General features: G+C 35.8%; 1 protein-coding gene across 1 annotated transcript in view; it reads right to left on the reverse strand.

The window, feature by feature from the left end:
• LOC132941586 (uncharacterized) overlaps positions 1-26,015 on the reverse strand; it is a 109,440-nt gene that overhangs the window by 19,112 nt on the left and 64,313 nt on the right. Inside the window, 3 exon segments of the mRNA XM_061009705.1 lie at positions 898-1,304; positions 8,349-8,881; positions 9,635-9,702. Of these exon segments, the coding sequence (XP_060865688.1) occupies positions 898-1,304; positions 8,349-8,881; positions 9,635-9,702 (1,008 nt within the window).

Raw genomic sequence — 26,015 nt, forward strand, 5'->3', positions numbered from 1 at the left:
ATCCATATAATTTTTCCATTTTGGTGAGTATTTCTGAATTATCGATTTCAGTTTATTCCGTCAAAAACAAACTGATAGCTAATATTTCTTACTCCCGTTAAAATTACACTGGTTGGTATTATTTTTTGCTCTCGGTTTTCAGCCGTTAACTTAGACTACCTACCTAATATAAGACTGCCTCGTGTTATTTAATATCGTTGTTCTAAAATATCTCGGTTTTCACGGTTCACTTAAACACTAGGTCAAATTAATAATGATCATTCCATAAAACAAGTGATTAAATCAAACCTTTTCGTATTTAGTGTTGATGATAAGCAAGTAAATAATTAAGTCAATAATACAATTGGTTGTAAATCTTATAGTATAGGTATCGATCTACCGCGGATGGTTAACCAGTGACGGCACGTGAACGTATACTTTGAGTGGCGCACTGTCACTGCTGCGTAAAACAAATCATCTTACATTATATGGCTGAAAGATGGATGAAAATTTAGATGGATTGTAAAAAATAATAATTTTACATTAAATCGTTCGCTCCATCTCCAATACTCGTTCATTTTGATATTGTTGATTAAACAATTTTTAATATTCTATATATTATTTCGTTTTTAAATGTTTTTGATAAAATGTTGTTCTATATTTTTTTTTTCAAACAACAAACATTTTATTTTCTCAAAGATCGAGTGAATTAGATAGGCATTCATCATTTAGTACGCGTTACCCAACGCCAGAACTCACTGGTGAGTACCCGCCCGTTATCGCGTAAACGCGGAATCGGAAAGGATTTTTCTCTGAGAACTTAAGGTTTCACAAACCATAAACAGCACCGGTTCAGAACAAGTAGGAAATTAGTACGATTGTACACTACCTACGCGTGTGTATATTTTCTGCTCTTACCTATTGATCAATATCGTGTCGATGAGCATTTGCGTGCGATGACTGTCTATGCTGGCCAAGTGACCTCCACCGCCGTTTTGCGAGCAATACTCTTCGGCGTCTTCCCAGTTGAGCAATTCGTTGACGATGGTCAGACACCGGCCCGCCCTGAGTGACACCGAACCGTACGGACACTGGGACACCACTTCCGGTATCGGTTCGGCCCGGTACGTCACCACCAGCGTCGGCACGTGCACTGACGCGGACGACGACTCCATCAGCACCACGTTCGTCTCCGACACCATGGACATCTGTCGTCTGGGACCGTCAGCCGGCGCGCAGTAGAACCACCCGATCGCACCGTCGGTGAGCCGGAACAAAGTTCCCGGGCACGTGGTGGTGGACTGGTGAATCGGAAGTGTGTCGATCTGTGACACATAATTAATGTAATACAGCAACGATAAAGTGCTATCACTCCGCGTTTATATAACTTAGGCAGATCCGGATTATGGGCCACCGCGGAGCAAACAATATTATTGCCCCAGCCCAAAAATATAGTAACTCTTTTAAGCAATTATAAAACAGTTATTACGGGAATTATTTGACGTCGTGATTCTCATTTATACGTTATTTTTGTAAAATGTAAAGGTAATTAAACTATTGAGAAAAACCAATTACTTATGAATAATTATAGTGTGACATCTAATTTTTTTTTGAGGTAGGTACCTAGTAACCTAGTTTAAATGTTACCGTCTGGAGAAAACGCACGGAGGTTATAATGCGACCCTGAACTTAGGAAGGATTGGTATAATATAATCGATGAAAATATTAAACGTATCTACCTATACTGAATTACGGTAGTGAATCCAGTGATCCAAACCTGCCCATTTTATAACATCATACATCATAATATTATTTATGTCCAAATACAATAATAGTACAAAAACTGTATGTGTTTACCGGGTACCTGTAAAGTGTAAGTAATATGATGTACAAGTGACTTACCACAGGTAACCTGCACGCGTGTCGTCGGACCGGAGGTGACCGAGACTCGTTTCACTTACCCAACTTACACTATGATATATTATTATAACTACTCGCAAACTGTGACAAGAAAACGTTTGGTTGTCGATCTAACTCACGGCGCAAATTTCGTCGCACAGAATCGAAGGCCGTTTGCGACAAAGGCGGAGAAAACGGCTGTGGCGTCCGTTTTTATAATACGAATTGTTGGAAAATTTACAAATTTAAATGCGCAGGGAGGGTGGCTGGGGGCACACGGAGGGCACGTACGAGAATATCGTGGTCACCCACTGAACGTGAGAACCGTAAATAATTTAATAATAATATATAGTTTGCGGTCACCTCGGTCGTTCTTATCGCAGTCAGATCGCAAAGGCTTAGAACTTCACTGGATTTCGACGATAAATGTTTCTCGATGACAACTTTCTACACACGTCGTTTACGAATAGCACAATGAGGTTTTATAAAACCATGGTGCTCCGCAACCACCGTGGTAAGCTCGGTTAGGATTCATCGGTCATTCGTATCGCAACGGACAGCTAACCACAATATTATATTATTATCGCTTTTTGTTTCTCGTGTCCTAGAGTGCAGGGCGATAACAATTTTGCGAAACTATAGTCATGAACGAGCCTCCATATCACCTCCAACACGACAAAACAAGTCGCCCCGCCCGAGTGGCACTTAAAGGTAGAATGCACGCACGCGAGTCACCTAAATTATCCTATCCTGACCTGCAGATTCCTTGTAGGAATAACGACAATGCCATACGCCTCGCCTCTATGACACAGAATAATTAATCGTTTAATAAATTAATAATTATGCACGCGACGTGTGCACCTGTATAATATTATATATTTATATAGGTTAGACAACCCAAGTAAGACCTTGGTGAAATCGTTCCGTGACATATAATTGCATGAAAAATTGTTGTGCATTTTTGTCGTTTCGTATTATTCATATAATTTTACTTATACACTATACAAAGCCAAGTGGTCGTATTGATCGTTTATATTATAACTAAATAATACGTAGGTAGCGTTCTCAAATAATTTACTGTGTATAACTGGGCAGGATGTGAATTGAGAGCGGCGAAAGACAAAAGTAACATGGCTTATGTCCGCATACGCATAGTAAATGTATATGTCACATAAGACATGTCAAACTATGTCTTATGTAGTTGTGTGACACACAAATGCATACGGACAATTAGTGTTTATATATTATAGATTACTGTGCATGTATACTACTCAATATACTTCGCAGAGTATAACCGAACGAGATATTATGAAAGTGATTTTTTTTTTTGATTTTTTAATTAATTGTAATAAAATAATTCATTGTTAATTAAAAAATATTACTATTAAATAAAAAGGATTACCTAATAAACAAAAATAGTTAACGAATAATAAATGAACAAAAGTTTACCGTGATTCTGAGGAAAAAACCACCAGGGGGACACGACACGAAAAAGGGACATCGGCTGCTGACTACTCGTAGCGTAGGAATGAGCTTAGGTACCCGATTACGATTTAATACAGATTTAATCCGATCAATAAATCGTAATTAACATCAAATATTAATTAATTTCGGAAGTTTATTTAATATTGTAAAAAAAGGTTTTAATTTTTAATATTCTTTTTTTTTTAATTGACGACTGGGCTATTAGCAGCTTTTTTTTATAGCTCCCATTTCATATTTTATAATAACACGAACATTTAGTCAGGTCATATTGCAGTTTTAGTAATATATATAAATATACTTTTATAGTTTTGTTTTATTTTTTGTTAGTAGAAATGTTTTTGAAATTTATTTTAAGTATAAAATAAAAAGTTTTAACGATATTATTGTTATTATTTTTATTTTGTGTGGATAGGTAACTAACCTGTACCGAGTACCGAGCATAATAAGAACAATAGACTATTTTTCTACTCTCAATAAAAATTATATTACGTATGATACTATTCATATTTGAACCCTATTCATAATTTATTACAAGAGAAAAAAACAAATTTCCTAATAATAATAAGAAAAAAACAAACTAGTTTTTAATTATCATTCCAATATAGATAATAGGTATCTACCTAAATGGCAACTGAGTACTGACGTGTGTCATTATATAACTAGTGATTAATTTAATAATTCTAATAGAGGTACCCACTAATTGGAAACTTAATATTATTCTGAAACGTGTAATACGAGTAAAAACATTCTCTTTGGTAAAACATTATAGGAAACGTCTTTAGCAATGTAATATTTTTTATATAAGTGTGTATTATTATATAGATACATTTTAGAGAAAAACGCGGTTGATGGAGATTGAGTTAATCAACTGACTGTCAATCATTTTGATGATGAAGATATGTACTAGATATAATATGATACCTATATATATTCTTACATAAACACATAGTACTTTTTATACACATATATGATTGTGTATGAACTTTTAGTCAAAAATAAACGTCATAATTATTATTGTATAAGTGTTATGAGCGATTCACCGATACCGGTACACTTTTCGAACATCATAATATAATTTTATTCATGAATTAAATTGGCAATATTAGTAAACATTTAAATTCATATTAGGTAATTAATATTATAGTGTACCTATTCAATATCGGATTAAATAGATACCTAATAAAGGAACGGATCAGCTAAATTCACTGAATTGTAAGAAGCAGAGTCGAGTTATCATGATATGGTAACCGTAACCTTTACAGTAGTTGGAGTTGGAATAATATTTCGCCTCGGTTGGCCGCCATCCCGATTACAGAGACTCATAATTTGTATGCTATATAATAACTGTGGTGTAGACATTAGTATTTTGTCGAAATATCCAAAACAACACATCTAAACCTAAATAAATTTTTCCGTCTAACAATTTTACGCCAGTATTGACTATGAGTTATTTATATAGTACCTATATAATATAATCCAAACCCGGCAAGCTCAGAACTTTTTGTAATGCGTACTTGTAAGAAATTAGTATACTTAAAATGTAATTTAATACAAATGTATTTTGTGATAATATTTTATAAGTTTTTTTATTGAATAATTCAACAAAATTGGTTAAATATTGATATAGGTTTTTATTGCAAAAATGTTACAAGAAATTTCAGCTGACGTGACGAAAATAGCACAATGTGAAATGGGTACCGTTAATCATTGGACCACCGTACACCACCATTGATAATTTTATAAGGAAAATGTTGTTTATTGATTATAAAATAATATGTATGAAAAAGTATTTTAATATTTCAAAATGTCTGTTCCACATAATTGTTATTATTATTATTAATACAATAGGTACCATCGTACCTATTTAAATCAAAAATATAAAAACGATTTTTCTAAATTTTTAAATTACTATATTATGTTCTTATTCCTCGATATTTGGATCTAGAATTGATTGGAGTCCGTATAGACGTTAACATTTTATAATATGATTATACCGTTGTTTTGTCCGGCTAATATTATAGTCGACCACGTTTTTTTTTACAACGATTATTGTGTAAACAGTCAAATCCAAAACCGGTAACAAACGATGAACAATGCATATTATGCGTCTTATTATCGTCTTCGTCGTCTCAGGTCAGAATCGGATAGAGCGAACGGCAAACAACGAATAAAACAACAAACACGACGCGTGAGTATTGAGCGTATAATATGTATAACTGTAAATGTGTAATTTTAATTGTATTACATAAATCTGTAAATAAAAAAAAAAAAATTCTCCTAATAACTTTAGCAGCCTTACAAGTCCGTAAACTTTTAAATAAATAAAACCTAACGACACGGTAGTGCGCGGGACTGTTAGTTGGTATAGTGATGGTTTCAGTCGTCGGTCTCTCTCGGCACACCGCACACGTATTCGTTCGCAATTTTACGCGTGGCATTCGATAAATAATCCCGAACGAATGCGATCGAAATGCTCGTTTATCGGCGGCGTGCCGACCAACCGCCAAATTTCGCATCGAACGCACAACAATGCGAATTATGTGTAACGGTTTTTTTGAAGAGTTTTAAATTGACCCGGGACGATAATGTCCGGCGAAAAAATGTTGTTCTATATGGCCTGCTACAAAACACTCGAACATCGGTCGAAAATCGTGTTCAGGGAAGATATAAAAATCAAATTTTCGATGATCGTCGACAGCCCTCTGAATAGATGCAAAAAAAAAAAAATCGTAGAAAACACTGATGAATCGCTGGTAGATGGAGTTTACCAAGAGCGTCCCGAATTCGTTCTTATATTTAATGTCCCGCGAGTACTTCCGGTATAAGTTGTTATCACTTATGATCCGAGTGCGTCCCAAGGCAAAAATATCATAATTTTGTCGTGGCCCGAATGCGTCGCAGTCCATGTAAGTTACCCTGCAGGATGCACCGCGAGATGGTTTCAATCATTTATTTTTTTATTTTGGTTTAGGTACGTCCATTCTTATACAATTTAAGTTTGTGTGAGTGATTTTTATAATATTTTTTTTGTTTTAATACCTATAAACCATTTTAATATTTTTTTGAAAACACGTGTCTATTATGTCACTACAACGTGCGTCAATCCACTGATCTGCAATACTTGTCACACTTATAATTGGCCTAAATGAGCCGTTATCGTGCTCTGTTATTATCGGAGTTGATACAAAACGTGTTTCCCTACTTTTGTGACGTTCGTTGTAAAAATTACGTATATAATTGCACATTTGTACTACATTTCTACTCGGTCGTTGGTTTTGTCTCTTAAAAGTTTTGGTTGTGGACCGAAGGAAGCATTTGGGCCATAAAAACAGTAAAAATTAAAATCGGGACGCACTCGGAGCATCCCCAGCTGGCGATGTCGTAAAACCACGTAATATAAATTCGTAAGGTATCTAAAATTATAGGGTTTTGCTCCATATTGACTCTGACCCTACACCCAATGTATTTAAATTTGCATTTTATGCCGTATAAATGCCACTAAAAATGGTTTTAGATTGTGATCGCCCCGTGTTTAAAAAAAAAAAATTAGCACATGACATAATTTTACAAAATTATTCTACATCAGTAAACCCTCATCATAGAGGCCCTTTAGTCCTTGACTCCGTTTGTGATCTAGGGGCGGTCAAACCTGGGGTTATATTCATACATTCCCTCATAGATTATATTATATTATATTTTGTTTCAATATTTTCAATAATACCTATATTATACATATATGTTATATATTTATAAAAAAAAATAATGTGCATAAATAATATTATTTTTTATAAGCCGCAGATAAAATTTATATCGATTTATTAACAACTCATTGATATTATAACACGAGATTGGGTTTTTAATGAACAATAAAGCGCATTAAAAAAACAGCTTACCCTTCATGACTAAATTATTTGATCACCACTGTAAGTTGCGGTATGATGGTATAACAAATTTCGATCTCTGGACTTTGTATTACGCGGTTACGGGTATTATTGAAATATTTAATATTATAAATTATGAAACAAACAAATAAATACCAACTAGGCTATAGTTATAGGAATAATAATAATCTGTTCAAACGTTATGTATTAAGTATAACTTAATCACCATCTGTTATCGTATCTATTATTTAATATTATATTAACCATTATAAAGATGTCAAATGTCACACTACACTAGCGGTATTCGTCAAGGACTAAAATATTTATATTATTATGTTATATTACTATTATTTTTAAAACTGTAAAATGTTAATCACTTAAATCATTATTTTATTGTTAATAATTTAATATATAACTATTTTATTCTAATCTGGCTAATTCAAGAACTTCTTATAGGAGGTGAGCAAAATTTATCATGCTAAACAAAAATGTTATCGTTTGTTTGCAAAAATATATTATTATACGATATTAAGGGTCCCGGTGCCGGTTTTTCAAATTTTCCACAATTCTATAAAATTTGAAAATTAAATTTTATATTTTAGTTGCCACCTCAGTTATAAGACTTTTCCACCAATCTACTGCCCAATACCTATTTAAGGGGGGGGAGGTGTTATAGGGTGTATTATATCGAAAAAATGAAATGTGGGAATGACTCTCAAGCTTTGTAGAATTGTCAGATTTTGATGACTTTTTTTATCTGAAAGAAGAAGAATTCCTACAGCCCACATCGATCTCTGATTTTGTATTTTATTTCAAATAATTGTATTGAAAAATTTGTTAAAAAATGGTTTTTATTTTGTAATTTTTTAGACATATTATAAAGTTTGAGAATACAATATTGTTAAAAACAGAGATCAATGCGGGCTGTAGAATATTTCCCCCTAGCAATTAAAAAAAAAAAAAAAAATAATAAAATTTGGTTGATTCTACAAGGCGGTATCGTTATTTCCGCAGAGTGTATTTTTGAGGACAAAATGGCATCGGCACCGGGCGCCTTAAAAAGAAAAAAAAATAATTATAACATTTTAATATGTCAGTACTGACCGTCATTGGTTTGGCGGTGGTGGCCACGTGGTCGTAGTCAGCGGTGGCGGCCACGTCTGCGTCCGCTGCCTGATTGCCGAACGGCACAGAGTTGATGAGCAGCCGCAACCGGTAACCGTACGGCTGCGTGACCTTGTACCGGCACTCGGAACCGGGGGTGAACACGACGGTGCCGTTCTGCTGGGCCACGTCGTTGTCGAAACAGCTGGCGGCCAACCGGTAGACGATGGAGAACGCGTACCGGCCCACCGTGGACGTGACGGACGGCGGCGGCGAACGGCCCGCGTCCAGCACGTAGTGCCGGTCGGGCTCGCGCAGGTCCTCCAGCTTGCCGCACACCGGCTGGTGGCCGGACACCTGGAGCCGGCCGCGTTTGCACGGCACGTTCAGCTTGACCACGTCGATCACCAACCGGGCGTGGTGTCGCTGCGCGAACCTGACCACGCACTGCAGCTGCTGCTGTCCGCGGGCCGGCGGCAGGTCTCTGGACGACAGCCGACCCATCTCGGTGGCCAACAGGTACAGCTCGCAGTCTGCGAACCGAGTCCGGGCGGGTCAGTGTTTATCGTTGGTGTGTCGGAGTCAGTGGCGGATCCGGGGTTTAATTTTGGGGGGCAAATGCCCCCTTTGCACGCCCCCCCCCTGGATCCGCCACTGGTCGGAGGGCTGGTGTGGTCGGCGAGACTCGGTGAAACGTTTCGTTTATCGTCGCGCCGACCATGTCCGTCTCTCGGAGGGTCACGATAATGTTTATATTCGACGCATAAAGAAGCGGCAGTGTGATCCCGCGGATGGAAATCAGTGTCAATCAGTCGTCTATTGAAAAATTATCGACGATCGTACGAAAATCATTCCTCGATATTATTTTAATACTATATCGACATTAGTGCTAAATTAGGCGTCGTGCCAAAGGTCAAACGAATTAGCGACGGGTGTCAAAATACTAGTCCACGTAAGTTTGTCGTGAAAGAATATTTTCTAGAAAAAAAACCGCGTACCCTAACGATCAATTTCAATATTACAGATCAGGACTTGCGTATATTGTAATAATTTTCCGTCGGAGAGACCAAAAGCAGCCCCAGGACTTTCAATCGGGTAGATTTGGTTTTAGGTTAATTTTATATAAGCTTCCCCGGAAAATGGCTTGTGTTCGTAACCAATTTACATATTATTATTCTGTTATGTAGCCAGAAATACGATCGTCGCGTTACAGTCGCGTGGTATATGTAAGACTATAATATTATACATTAGACTACCGAAAGAATATTGTTGTATAATTATTTTACCTTTTAGTATTTGTATTCTCTTTTTGAACTGGTTGGTATCCGGTGCTCCTAACGTACTATATTCCAACCTGAAACAAAGCCGGTCACCGCCATTATTTACTATTATCGTCGTACAACATGAAATTATAAATAGCTATATAGCATGAACGATAATAATACGACTGCTCACCAAAAAGTGATTTCGTAAAACCAACCGATCTAATCGAATTTCCCAAGAGAATTCGCAATGGGTACTGTACGCTAGATGGACTAATAAGACTTCTACCTACTGCAAATTGTATTAACATTATTATTTGATTACACGCTATAGGTAGGTAGGTATATCGACGCTACAGACGCGATGTTTGTTTAAGGTGGAATCCGACGGGACCGAAAACTAAACGTTCTATCTTCGCGAGCATGAAAAGATTTAATTGAAAATGCCATTACCATGAAGCGTACACGAAAAGAAAACAAACCACGGTTGAGAAAATCTATAATATCGTTTTTTAATCCATCACATATTATATAATATTATTATTTATTACATTGTTTAGCCGACAGTGGTGTACACACAGAGGAATGGTGTCTGGGGGTTCTACTCCTTCCCCCCACTGATTGGTTTATTTTTCAATAAATAAAAACGGAAAAAAATTTTTTATAAGACACATATCATTATATTCATATTTTACACCAGCCCGTCACCATTGAAATTTCTGCAGTGTACACTGATGGTAATTAGAATTTCCACTTATGCGATCATGTTTTGTTGCGAAAAAAATGTACCTAAAGCTATATATTTTGTTGTTTATTATACTGTAGTGATCAAATCGTTATTATCTATGACGAGTACAGTGAACAAATAAAAACTAACCATTTTGTGTTATTACAATTATAATTTATAGGCACCCATATAATACAACACATAGTATAGACTGTAGAACATAGGTACACATAGTGTTCAACGTATTTTTATTGGACTATTGCGATACTTATTAGGTTTTTATTTTCGTTCGCAACACTGCTTAGCACTCTAATCGTGCCCACATATATAAATTGGCTTACGACTAAGCTATAAGTATTTACGATGCTACGCGTCGTCATTTGATTTAACATTGTTTTGTGCAAAAATACATCGTGTAGACTGCCATCGTGTGACATATGGCTAAAGGTGTAAAAACCCCCGAGGGAATGGTCTTATACTCCCCGTCACACAGTGGTTATCAATGCCACCGTAGCAGTGGCCATGATTTAGTAGATTCAGTAGTTTTCGCGAGATAATTGTGCAGTACTTTTGGCATTATTGTTTAATGTTTAAGTCTCGACTCGGAACAGCTACCGCCCAGAATATTAACAAATCGTAAGCCGCTCCAATTTCGTCTAGCTTGGTTAATTTTTGAATTTTTATAATATAATGCATATGCGCGTGACCACAATCGACCGATGTCGCCGCTCGCTGAAACGTCTATTTGATTTAACATTGTTTTGTTCAAAAAAAAAATGCATAGACTGCCGTATAGCAGTGGCCATGATTTAGTGGATTTAGTATATAGTTTCCGCGACGTCTCGAGGTAATCATGCAGTACTTTTGGCATTATTACTTTTTGTTGAAGTCTCGACTAGGAAAAGCTACCACCAGAATAATAACAAATCGTAAACCACTCCGATTTCATCTAGTTTGGTTGATTTTTGTATTTTTATACGCATACGCGCACAATCGATCGATGTCACCGCTCGCTGGAACGTCTATTTGGTACCTATATAATAGGTGGTAAGTATACTAAACTTCACGTGACGGGTTTTCGAGAGATTATTATTTTTTTTTGCTCAGTGTAATATCTACACCGAACGAGTGTGTGTGTGTCAAATAATCCGAGTTTAAAATCAAGAGTTCTATTTTTGATTACGTCTTGAAAAAACATTTTCTTCGAAAAGTTCAAAAAAAATTCCGTTATATTCAGCGCAAAGAAACTTTTTTTATGAAAAACACTATTTTCTAAGGTTTTTTATCATTATTTTTAATGTCAAAATGGATTCTGACACGCATTATTAAAACATATTCTGAACTGGAATAATATAACACGATACTGTTACACAAAAAAATAATTTTCCCATTTCTCGCCTGACTTCGTGTAGGTATTATACTATAATCCGTCAGAAACATTAAAAAAAAATACCGAATATTTGTAAAAATATTAGGTTTATCGTATTAAGCTTAATACAGAAACAGTTTTTACACCACGGATGTAAAAATGAATTGTTTACCAACTGTTCGAAAGAAAAAAGTTAATAGGTCAATTATTCCACCAAAATGTATTATTATGTACAGTGTACATTGTATGGAAGAATAATAGGATTAAAAGAAAAATTATAAATACAATTATTAACCAGGGATTAGTGGTGTGGCAAACCATGTTTCAAAACAAAGGACAAACATAATAATATATAGTTTCCATATTTTCCACTTACTCGTCCGCTCATTCATTGAATAATAATATCCTATGTATATATATTATACCATCTAATTCGCATTTTTAACCAAGTAAACGACTTTTATTATACAATTAGTAACAATCATTGTTAAGCATTGAAAAAACAAAAACTTTTGTTTATTAAAAGACAATATTATTATGGATGAATATTATTATATTTGATTATTATGAACTGCGCCTAACCATAGTATTATCAAAATCAGTCCTGTAAAGTATTTGAGTAAAGGTATTTGAGAAAAAGTATTCAAATACTTTTTTAAGTATTGAATAACGTTTTAAATACTTTCAGCATGAAGTATTTTCAATGGTATTTTATATACTTTTTTTTATATTGAATATTTGTTTGTATTAAATACTTGGGTTTTTATTTCGAACATTTTATTTTTATTCGAAATATTTGTTTGGAAAAATATTATTGTCAACTACAATAATAGAATAATAGTTTTATTTAATATTCTGTATTTCTGTGTTAGCCGAAGCCCGAAGGTTTGTAATAAATAATAATGCAATGTAATGAATAAATAATAAATAAGATAAAAATGATTATAAACCTACTGTGTCTATAGACTATATTACAATAATTAAGAACCTATTTTAAAAACCAAAAGTATTCCAAATACTTTTTTAAAGTATTTAAGTAGTATTTGAAATACTATACAATTAAAATATTTGAGTAGTATCTTAAATGCTTTAAAAAAAATGTATTTGAATATTTACACAAATACTTTTTAAAAGTATTCTTTACAGGAGTACAGGACTGATCAAAATACAAAAATATATCGTGAGTATAATTCTATATAACTATTACCTATTAAAACTTCGTGTTTGATACAGTAATTGGTGTTTCGTATATTATTTATTTACTTATTACGCATAATTAGGCACGTCACATTTTCAATACAATTTTATTGTAACTTTTGACTACTGAGTTCAACTTACTAAACTTATGTTTCATAATTCAATTCGAAATAAGTGTATTAAATAAAATTTAAATATTTTATGTTTAAAAGGAAACCGTCGAACTTATAAACGTTTCACTTTTTGGTTCAGCTGATCACCTTAAACAATTTGAATGATCATTAGCATCTTGACAATTGCGACTGTGGGAGTATCCACTTAGATAATATATTATAATACAATATAATGTTAATCATTTGTAAGATGGTTATCATTCTCTCTCGACAATTGTAAATTTATTTCAATAAGTTTATTATTTTCGTATTTTTATGCGCATTTCATTACGATCGCAACACAGAACCGATTTGATATCATACTCTGTTCAGATAGGCATTTCATTATATTCTTCTATAAAAAAAAAAAAAAAATACGAATTAGATTATATTGTTATAATCATTTTAGAGTGCAAAAATCATACTATATATAGAGTACAACAGACATAGCTGTCTAGAATTCTAGACAATCGCCGTTTTTAATTGTTCAATTTGTATATTTTGAATTATATACATCACCAAAACAAAACAATTAAATTGGAACATGGCCAAAGTTATATGTACCAGGAAATCACAAGAAGTGAACTACTTAAAAGTTAAAATCCCTTTCACAGCGTAGGTACCTCAGTGCCAGTTGAAGCATTCGCAATAGATAATATTATTATTTATAACTGCCAATCAGTGAGATTTACTTAAACTATTTTTGTAAAACATTATCGTCGTTGTATAATTGAACCATTTTTATCAATTATAAATGTTGATTGATTAATATTAATTAGTAAAATGTTCAAATCGTCATAGCTCCCAATACTCCCAACCAATTACCGTGCAGCTATTATCTTTAGTACACAAAGTTAAGTAGCTAAAATACTATACTCTTACAAATTTCGAGTTTTAGAAAAAATATCCTTAAAAATGCTTAGTAATTTATTGTAGAAAAATAATGGGGAGGGTGTTTCTCGTTTTAAAAATACAGAAGTTAGACAAAACACTCCTTAAGAAGTACCAAAAATCTCAAGAATTTGAAAATATGATCTTTAAGTATACTATTTAATAATTTAAAAATCAGGTTTTGGAAAACTGTATTATTGAAGAAAAAAGGGATGAGCGTGCTTGGTGAGTCACCCTATGCGTTTGATATTTTTAATGTTGTATCGATCGTTTTACTGTCAGAAAGAGACGTTCTTACTACAAACTCGACTATTAAATGTTATTGATTTATTTTTGTCTCGACAAAAGTTTTTGTAGTGATATAAATGTGTAATCATACAGCGATTTATTTAGAAAATATTACAACAATAAATAAACAACCAAAAACGGGGACATCACACCTAACACACGGAAATAATCTGTCGATATTACGAGGACCGAGAGATATACGTATAATATTATCATATATCGATACACTATTAATAGGTGTGGTAATGGTATGCACATTACACTTAACACACCAATATTTCGGACCTCAGTGCGCGACTAGTAAACGTATTCTAGGAGAAGGTCGTCTTAGGTGCAGGTTCAGTGTTCCTGTAACGGAAACATGTGTGCATAATTTCTTTATTTAATTATAACACTTAGCATTTGCATTCTGTGTAAAAAAAATTATATTGTTTCGTAATAATATCTTTTATTTATTTTATGATTTCTATTGATATCACTTTATACGAAAAAAGTTCTTGTTGTTTCATAATCCATTATTGTTTGTATTTTTTAAACTTTAACAACTTTTTTTGAAGTTTTGATATCGAAAAAATAAAAACGATATTGCACAGCCAAAGCTATCCTTTTTATGTGGTGAAAATGTCGTTTCTTAGTTATGACTGAATAAGCTTCTCGGTTCTTACACGCGCCAAAACTGTTTTTGCTATGTTTTACATTGATTGTAAAACGGATACAACACGTTCGGGTGTAGGGTCCTCTTAACCATGTACTTACATGTAACTTTAAACATATAATTATCATAAATTTTTTCAGCTGTTATGATAATTATTATTGTTTAATGATGCGTCTTTGGTAATATGATATTATAGTTTCTGAATTTGAACACCGATGCCATACTATATCTTAGCGTAACAGACTATACACGTGCATCTGCAATCAGTTAAACACTATAATCTATACTAATTTTGCGCCACAAAAGACGGTTCGTATTTAGTCAGAAATACGGTAATTGGCCTCTGGAAAGGGTCCCCGAAATTATCCCGAATAAAGGAAATCCTCTTCAAATTAGTAAACTGCAGGTATACAACCGGACGGTCATTCGAATGACCCACTACTAACGGTGGATAAACGCAATACAATTATACAACGGCCACACAAACATTTACCATATAATTCTGTAGTATATATTATCATTTATCGTAATTTATATCTTTATGACGCAACTGGTAGAAGTGGTACCCATAACAGTTACCTGTATAATACCGTATATTACGTGCAGCCACCGCACGACATAACTATGCTATTATACATTTCGTATAATACAACCCATTTGGTTCAATTAGATCACAACGTGTTGTTATCATATTAATGGTCTATTGCAAATGTGATATTATAATAATATTATCACTACAGTGTAAGACTTAACAGGTTTTAACGTTTTCAGTAGATGTATACAGTAGCTAATCCAAACTCGTTGATATCGTATACTGTTAATACATTTAGTATCGTTTTTACGTACGCAATCAAAACTAAATGAAGTTATTTGAACACATTTTACACCTGCACTGTGCATTGATAGAATTTCAAAAATATAGGCATAAATACTAAGTAGTATAATAAGCAGAATAATAAGTCAGCATAACAAGTCGACGCAGCTGCCCAAGTACGGCGTGGTAAGGCCGAACCGGAGTTCGTCAAACAATGAATTGAAAAGTTGGTGTCACTAGCTGTATACTGTATATTCATATATGAAAAATGAAAACAATTCGGTAGTAGCTTTTTATGCGTCTCGAATCAAATAAAAATAAGTTTTTTTGAAATCTGTGTGGTAGTTTTTGACTGACACTCGTACAACAGTTTTATTATTTGTATAAAACTAAGTTTTTTCTTTGCCATATTACTTTTTAGTTACGTAGATACTATTATAATATGTGATTTATTGTAATGATATAACCGCGGCTTTATACAATGTTATAAAAAGGATTTTCTGTCAAGTGTTTACTGGTTTTAGTGTTTAATGAATTTTAAACGTCATACTATTTTCTGAAAAATGTGTAATGATATTATAAAAGTGTATACTGCATAATACGTTTGTGTGGAAGAATCAAACGAGCACCTACGTCCTACAGTTTAAATACCTACGTAGTATTTTATAAACATAATAATAATATTATATTATATTCCTGATCGTGATAATTTTTATAATTATTTCAAACAGTTGAACAGCAAAATTTAATGGTGACGGAAACAAATATAAACAATCAGCCCATACAAAAAATTGAATGTTATTATACTAAATAAACCAAAAATAAAAAATAAAAATGAAAATAGTCGTTGCGTTTTATTATGTAACCGTGGTAGAAGTTCAGTTATATACGAGTATACAAATACACCATACTCGTACTACAAAGTTTTAATTGGAGGATATTACATGTGCCGTTATAATATTATACACTGTATAACTGCAGTACAATAATGACAAAGTCATAATTATATAGTTTTATAATTTCAAATATTTATACACCGGTTTTTACCTTTACTGTACTATTAAGAATAGTGCATAGCAAGAATCACAATTTATTATATTATGACTAGCCAACTGTAATATCATTAAATACGCATTATCTCTCAGTAACTCGTTCGGACGACTATTATTTTAGTGCCAGCTATAGATTAGGTACACGAAGTAGGTACCTTCACTCAAAATATATTTTGAAGTGGAAAAAAAGATTAAAAAAAAAAATTACATTTAAAATACCGTTTCATGTAAACTGAAATTTGTGTAGCCGAATTCGAACAATCATTATACGCAGACACGTGACTAGCGATTTCACTGTACATATCTGTGATGTGTAGCACGAGTGATTGACGGGACCAAAAAAACATGTTTCGCTGATATCGTCAAAAAGCAATTAGTTATTTAAAATTGATTAACCCGAGTTCGTACACTAGGTCAAACAATTAATTTCTTGAATTCTCTACGGTGTTTTTTTTAATACGACAATATCGACCGGCAGAATTTAAAAAATATTTTATCCATATGATTCTAACAGAAATAATATATATATTTTGTCATATAAAAAGTGTTACTGCAAAAAGATCTGACATCGGAATTATACCGGGTGATTCTTTTATCAAATAACATTCATTATTTCAAAAAGTGTAAATTTTTTTGAAAATATTTTTTTACATAGTTTCAAGTTGCTTATAAAACAACGTTTTTATTTAAAAGTTATATTTTTAAATATTTTTTATCCTTATAATTTTTTAAGTTTTTTACTTTTTTGAACGACAACATGGGGTTTTAATTTTATATTCCAAAACAGAATATTTTTCTTAGTATTTTGATACATGAAAATCGAATTTGAGGCGAATTTGTAGTTAGTTGCTTTGCTTTGCTTTGTATGTTGTGCACTATTACAGGCTTTAAGCCTCTGGTAGTGTGAGTGAAGTAGTGGAAGGAGTGAGATGAATTGAGCTCGGGAGCTTGCAGAAGATTTTAGTTTGACTGGTGCTTGTAGATTAAAAGTTTATGGGTCGTTTTACATAGTTTGCTGTGATTGTTGTTCTGTTGCTGATTTCGGAGATGTGGTTGTGAGGGGATTGCTGAATTTGAATTTTGACGGAGTTAGTTAGTGACTGAATGTGATCCTTGAGAAGTACAAAGCCGGTGGAATGGCGGATCGCCCTGTTGTTCACGTACCATGGTTGTCCGGTAATTTGGCGGAGTGAGGTGGATTGGAGCCTTTCAAGCTTGGTCCAGCTATTGTTTGAGATGTTGGAGGCCCATATAGGTGATGCGTACGTGGCGATGGATCGGATGTAAGTGTTGTATATGAAGCATTTAGTGTTGATATTTAAAGTTGAGCTGGATAGCATAGAATATAATGAATGTTTAACTGCTTTGCATTTGTTAATAGTGGAGTTGATGTGTTTGAAAAATTTGAGTTTATGGTCAATATGAACACCGAGGTACTTCATGGAAATTGACCACTTGATGTTGGTGTTTTTGATTTTGGGGTTGATGGAGTTTGAGGTGGATCTGTGGGAGAACATTACTGCAGTGGTTTTGAGAGGATTTATCGATATTTTCCAGTCGTGGAACCACCTTACAGCTGCGTCGATCTGCATTTGTAGCTTTTTGGTGGCGGCGTCGTTGGAAGTGCTGGTTGCGTAGAACAGAGTGTCGTCTGCGAAGAGTGCGGTTTTGCAGCTGGGGTGAGATGGTAGATCATTTATGTACAGACAGAATAAGTGTGGGGCGAGGCAGGAACCTTGAGGCACTCCTGCAAGAATTTTGCGTGGTGTGGATAGTTTGCCTTCAATTTTTATTTGGAAATGTCTATCGGTCAGAAAGGAAGTAATGATGGTGATGAGGTCACTGGGCACTTCGAGGTCGATGAGTTTGCTAATGAGGCCGTCGTGCCAGACCTTGTCGAATGCTTTTTCCACATCGAGCAGGATTGCAGCAGTTTTCCTTCTTTTGTTGAGGTTGAAGGATATATCGTCGACTACGCTGAGTAATTGGGTGATGGTACTGTGAGAGCTTCTAAAGCCGTGTTGGTCTGGACGGATTTTGGAGGTGGTGAAGATCTTAAGTCTGGTGAGCAGTAGTTTCTCCAGAACTTTGGACATTGTATTGAGCAGTGATATCGGGCGATGATTGACTGGGTTGGTGACATCCTTGCCTGGCTTAGGAATGGTGATGACGATGGCATGCTTCCACTGTAGAGGGAAGTAACCAGCACGTTTGCACCAGTTGAGAATTCGACATATGTGAGTGATGGTTTTGCGACCACAGTGTTTAAGGGCGCTGTTGCTGATGCCGTCTGGCCCCGGAGCGCGCCGACTAGGGAGCGTCTTGATTACGTTCCAAACTTCTGAGGGAGTGAAGTATGAAGTATTAGTGGGAGGAAGTGAGAGCATGTGAATAAGTTTGTTGTGGACTGATGAGTCAATTTGGTCGTTTCCCGGAGGGGAACGAAATTGTGCTTCCAGAGAGTCTGCGAGAAGAGCGGCCTTGTGCTCCGGATCAAAGGTGAGGTTGCCTGCTGTGTCCTTGAGAGGGCGAGATGGTGGAGGTTTACGAAGCAGTGCCCGATTGAGTTTGAAAAAGCGAGACCAGGCGTTGGGACCTTCATTCAGAGAGCCGAGGAGATTGCTCCATTGATTATTTCGATGTTCTGCCATGAGTTGTTTAACTTTAGTGGTTTGGCGATTGTAGGAGGTTTTGGCGTCCGGATCTCTGGATCTTTGCCAGCGAGATCGTAGGCGACGTTTGAGATTAATTTCAAACTGCAGCTGCTTGGGTAGAGCTCTGGAACCTTCATGGAGTGCAGATGGAGAGGTGTGGATGGCTATGCCATGTGACATGGTTAACGTTAGATTTTTGATCGCTGAATCAATGGAGCTAGTGGATGATCCGCTGGACGGTGAGTGGGTGACGGAGTCCATGAAAAGCTGGAACGCGGCCCAGTCGGTGACTTGCTTGGGTGCCGGGGGACACGAGGATGCCATGGTTGAGTGGAGTTCAAGTACAACTGGAGTGTGGTCTGAAGATAGGTCGGTTGATAGGTTTTCGATGTGATGGTGAATGTTGTTAGCTTTAATGATGGCGATGTCTAAGATGTCTGGACTGTGGTTGGAGGCGTTTGGGTAGTGTGTAGGAGTGATTGGAGAAGCGACTGTTAGGTCATTTCTAGAGTTTATGAATCTGGCTAGAGTGTTTCCGGCCGTGTTGGTCCTCCTGCTGAACCATAGCTGATGTTTACTGTTCAAGTCACCTGCAATGATGGTGTTGTAGGTGGTGTCTAGTAAAGCGGTGAGATCGGATGGAATGAGTATGTTGGTCGGTCTTTTTTATGCGGCGACCAGGCGGAGAACAGAGTTGTTGACTTGTATGTGCACAGCAGTTTGTTCTAAGGAAGTGGTTTGAACGGTGATGAAGTGGTGAGTGTACCTTTTGTGCACGAGAATAGCGGTGCCGCCTCCAGCCGAGTGGCCGGGGATTTGAGGGCGATTTGTGGTGTATGTGAAGAAGTTTGGAATGTTGATAGAGCGTTGACCAGTGAGGTGGGTCTCATTGAGAAGCAAGATGTCGATTTTTTGTTGTTGAACGAAGTCTATGAGTTCAAGGCGCCTCCGAGTGACGCCTTGGCAGTTCCAGAATAATATGCGGGTGTTATTCATGTTGAAGGCTGGTGAGGATGAGTGGCAGAATTGTCAGCAAGGCAATGAGGGCATCTTTAACCTTCATTTTGTTAGAGGCAAGATTGGAAATGATGGTAGTGAGTTGAGAGGCCAGAGATACTGGGACAGTGGAGACTGCAGCGCCATTAGAGGTTGTGGAGGCGTATGTGCTGAGGTTGACAGGTTGACTGGTCGGTGGATTCGTGAGGGCAGAAGCAAGTGGGTTGACTGATGGAGATGATGATTGAGTGACTGTTTTTGAAGTGTTGGGTCTTGTAGGACGTCTTCTGTCCTTTTCTTGAATAAGCGAAGGACAGTTCTTGTAATTTGCTGTATGGGAACCAAGACAGTTGGCGCATGTAGGTGGTTCTTCGAGGGTCTTTGGGCAGTTCTTGGCCAAGTGACCCTGGGCACATTTGACGCACCTAGGAGTGTATCCGCAGTGAAGGCTGGAGTGACCAAACCTCTGGCAGGAGAAGCATTGGGCAGGGTTCGTGGATTTGTAAGGTTCAATTTTTACGGCCATGTAAAAAAGAGAGTGTTCGTTGAAAATTTGTTTGCTGGAAGGAGAAGAAGCAAGAATCACCATGTGGAGGGGGAATTTACGAGTTGCGTTGCCGAATTGACGAACTGATGTGACGTCGTATCCTTTGGATTTGAGTTCTTCCGAGACCTCTGATTCGGTGATGTCTGAGAGTAAGCCACGGATGACTATTTTTAATGTCCTTTCCTCCGAAGATGGAACGGTGTGGAATTCAGTATCGTGACTGTGAAGGTATTTTTGAACGGACCTAAATAGCTGAATGTCGATGCACTGAAGTTTGATGGAATTGTTGGTAGATGCCTTGGCTTGAATGCTGTCAGGAGGGACATCGGATAAAAGTTTGGCTGCGACTTTACGCCAAGCAGTTCCTTGGATGAAGATCGGCGGAATTTTTTGAGCAGAAGGTGGTGGTGGTGAAGAGGTAGATGGCTCAGAGTTGATATCAGATAACACATTTGATTGTGAGTCCGAGTCTGACGTGATAAACGATGAGCTATCGTCGGTGTTAATAGAAGCAGATGAAGGTGTAGGAGATTTGGGTTCTGGTCGCTGGAGTGCGTCCCGTTGACGTAGCTTCATGTGGGCTGGTGTGTTGTTTTTGTTCCGACCGCGGTGGTTACCCATGACGGTATGAAATCGTTGAAAATTACTTGATGACAACTTGTCCCGGAGCCATTTAATAGTTGTGTAATAGTGTAACTAATAAGCTCGATATAAGCTCGATATAAGCTCGATACCTAACCTGTATGTATACCTGACCTAACCTAACCTATGATGTAGTTAGTGAAAGTGCACCGGTATATATACCCTCCGAGCTATCTATACCGGTGCTGATTGGTTGACGTTTTGTTGGTTTACTGGATAAAACCACACCGTTGTCTGGTTGTTTCTCTTTAGTTGGTGTGCTTTTCATCCGTCATAATGCCGAGGTATAAGTGTGTTCCCTATGTTATCTGTGTTACACTTATTTGTCACACTGTTTGATTTGGTGGTCTTGAGAAAGGCCTTTTTGGTGTTATATTGATTTGTTCCGTAACAACCTATTGATGATACATTCTGCAGTATACGTGAAAAATGCGACTACATACGTGATAAATTATTCTGTGCCCCGATACATTAGGTTTATAAAAAAAATATGTATACAGCTAAATGGAATTAAATGGCCTGTTCACATTTACAAAGGGACTCCGAACTCCATTCGAGACCAAAAACATTTCTCTCTTTCTTTTTTTTCTATTTGATGAATTGATAAATGGTTTCCAATACTACAAATAATTTGCGATTGAATTCAAAAATCCCGTGGAATTTTCCATTCACAACATTTTTGTGTCGAGTTTGCGTGTGGAACCAATGGTATTTTCATCTTTGCGTCCAGTTGGAGGTTTTTTTATTTTTGTGTTACGAAAACGTTGACCAATAATTATTGTGGGACACCGTTTCTAAGCTTGACTCGACGGCTAAGTCGTCTTTTTTTTAATATCTGCGTAGAAGTCGTATTCATTTCAATAAAATATAAATCTAATGTAAAAACCACGGAGCAGATAAAGCTGTAATGCGTACAACAGCTATCGTTATTCGCCAGCACTATGTTATTAACGTAAATTTTGGATTGTGTTTCACTAACGAAGATAATGTTTAACGGATTTGAAAATCTGCAGTGTCCCGTCTACTCTATTATAAATAATATTATAATGATCAAAGGGCATTACATTTATTTATGTAGGTACTATATAAGAAAAAGTTTTGAGCTTTATTATAGAGATAGTAAGGTTTTCAAGAGAGGAAAAGCACTTGTAATCTACACTGCTGCAGATTTATTAATTGTTCCTCTACAGTATTTTGTCATTCAAACAAATCCTGTATTAATAAGAATTACAGATAAATATAATACATTAGTTAATTAATTAATTAACCAGTTAAAGGTTTTAGTTTTAGAAACCAGAGATAAAAAAAAGTCCGGTGCAACCAGGTCATTCGGGCGTGTTTCCATTTGAAAGCAATATGCGTTAAGACAGTTCGTTCGGAAAATCTCGATTCACGCAGAGTTAAGTTCGTCCAAAAAAAAAGGTAATTCTTTCACCCCACCTTTTCAATTATTAATATGACATCAATCTTCCCACTTTTTTCAAACTCATTTTACCACCGCAAAAAAAGAAAATTTACACTAAGAATCTAAAAATTTATAGACGCACAATTCCTAGTGTGAATATAATATATCCGGTATATTGTAACCAAAACCGGCAAAATTCACAGAAGATCCCGCAGGTTAGGTATACATAATTTTACAATATGACCTTTAATTTTATATATTTACTGTAGTCAGCTTCAGCCATAAATTTCCACGTTAATTCATTACCAAACTACACAACACAATGTTACATAGTAAATGCTCCAGGCATTCTAACCACCGTATTGTACGCTTAGGTACTTTAAAGAAACACACAACCTGTATTCTAAAGTAATCCTAATTAATAGGTCAACAATAAACCTCTAACCTTTGATACGGAGCGTCTGTTCGTGACGTCCCGTGTCGTAAATACCAATGCGTTGTGTATTGTTATGATTCGTTTATTATATAACCAATAAGTAATGTTTATAATGATCGGGGCAAGTTATCCCGGGCCGCGCGGCAGGCTTAAGGAAGCGGCCGCGGCGGGCGGGTTCGGGCCTGAAGAGGCGCGAGCAAAACAATAGTCGGGACTTGCCTATACGTTTCGTAGAAGTAATACAATAATAGGGGAGAGTAGAAACCGTCCGTGCACGGACTCGAGCAAGTCGTGTGGGTTCGGTTCTTCCTCGCGGCGAAACTCGAAATAGCTCGCCGTAGGGGGAAACGTGGTACTACTTGTCGGCTTGCTGAATAGTCGATTGGCCAAGTTACGTCGCGAAGTCGGTTCCCGGCGTGTCTTGGTATTCGTCCAACGGTGTGACTGGACTCAATTGAACGGGTGGACTGTCAGTAATGGATCGCCGGAGTATAATTATATTATACGCTGCCGTCGGTGGGTCAATCAGGTCCCGGTGTGGCGGCTATCCGTTGTCGTCGATCGTTGGATGTACACGGTAGGCTTGGCGTCGTCGGTCCGTGAAGTGGCGCTTATTAGCCAGGTATGCCGGGTACTGTTGAGTCTCGGCGGTATCGGGCGATCACGTTAGATCGGTGCGTTCAGGGTGCGTCGTCGTGGACTGGTTAGGTCGGATCAGCTTCGCCGGTGTCGTTCAGGTCGGTGTTGCTGCTGCGTTGATAGTCTTCGGGTCTTCAGGTCTTCGGGTCTTCTATAGTGCTTGTTGACTTGTAGAAGATATGTTGAAGACTGGTGTGGTGGATAAATTTGACCGGTGAATTGTCCCGGTATATATACTATTTGTTTCCCTTTGTTGTCCTGTGATTGGTCGAGGATGGTTGCTTTGATAAGCAATAACCACACCTCGACCCGTTGGTGTTCGCTTTGTTAATGTGGTTCTTGTTTGTTATTTCCGTGAAATTTTCCTGTTGGTAAACTACTTATTCTAATATGTCGCGTCTATTACTTGTGTCGCATTATGTTGCCATACGGTTGTGTTTGGTGGTCCTGAAAGGACCATTTTAATACAGTGACGGTTTATCCCGTTACACCTTTTATAAGTTACAAGTTATAAGTTAACAGAACAACTATAACAGTTTCTGTAAAATAATAATAATAATAATAATCTAATGTTCGCAATATGGTTGTATAAAGCAAACTTCGTGGACATCGGTTATTGAAGTAGAAAATAATATTTAAAATTTTAAAAGTTAAAACATACGGCGGTTACCATTTCTACTGTAATACAATAATGTAATGCCCCATAAAATAATAGCACCGTGGTAAAGACATGCAAATATATATATCTAAAAATCATTTAATACCTGGTAGAATAAATCCCTTTTTTAATAATTCAAATTTGAGGTAGAAACTAAGCAAGTCCAGTTATGTTTTTATATTCAGAAAGGTCTAATATCGATTATTTAAGTGCTGTATAACAATTTTTGTTATTACGTGACCTGAACACGGTAAAATAATACACATTTCATATATACATACATACATACATACATACATACATACATACATACATACATACATACATACATACATACATACATACATACGAGTATAATAATATTGTATATTGTAATTTAGTTAAATAAATATTTGGTTTCTTATAAAAAAATAAATAATATACGTATATAAAGTGTAGGTAGGTACACGAAATGAGATACAGACAACTGGCGCCTAGCTCACCTTGACGCCAGTCACATTTATATTCTAATTTAAAAATATGTTTTTAACATTAAACGCAATGATAAATGATAATTTAATGATTCCGATTGATATTCGGCACACAGAAAACGATCTAAAATTTTAAGCCGTGTGTTAACAACTGGCTTTAACTCCCGTTATTTTCGTTTTCGTGATTTTTTTCAAAAGCGTTATGAATTTAATACATTTTAAATATTATTATCTATCTACAATATAACATAACATATGGTTTTATACTATTCAGTAATCTAAGTTCGATTTTCAATTTATTGTGGTTTACAAGGGCTACCTACATCATAAACAATTTGTACCGCAATTTTACTACGTATACCTGCACATATTATAGTGTTTTTTCTTTTCTTTTTTAAATTTAAACAGATGTGGTGTATTCACTTTGATAGGTTGCAATTTGTGTGCTATCAACAGCATTTTCAGTGCACATTAATATTGAAGTTATAGTTTAAATATTTAAAGGTAGGCAAGTAGGTCAACGGAGATGTGGTAAATCATTGATTCAGCTGTGTATACAAATAAACTTGAAAGCGATGATCCATAGAGCACAAAAACGTTTGTAATGGATTTAGTAATAAGGTTTTATAATGTTGGGTGCAAAAGTTTAATGATTATGTACTTTTTAGTATGAACAAAAAATAACGAAATAGTATTACAATCATAGCAAAATCAAACAATAATATCAAATTTAACAGACTAAAATACTAATAATTTGATGTTTTAATAGCTATATGTTATAATTGTAATCTATGAGAATGAATTTTAAGATTA

Source organism: Metopolophium dirhodum, chromosome 3 (assembly GCF_019925205.1).
Source record: "Metopolophium dirhodum isolate CAU chromosome 3, ASM1992520v1, whole genome shotgun sequence".
Taxonomy (NCBI): Eukaryota; Metazoa; Arthropoda; class Insecta; order Hemiptera; family Aphididae; genus Metopolophium; species Metopolophium dirhodum.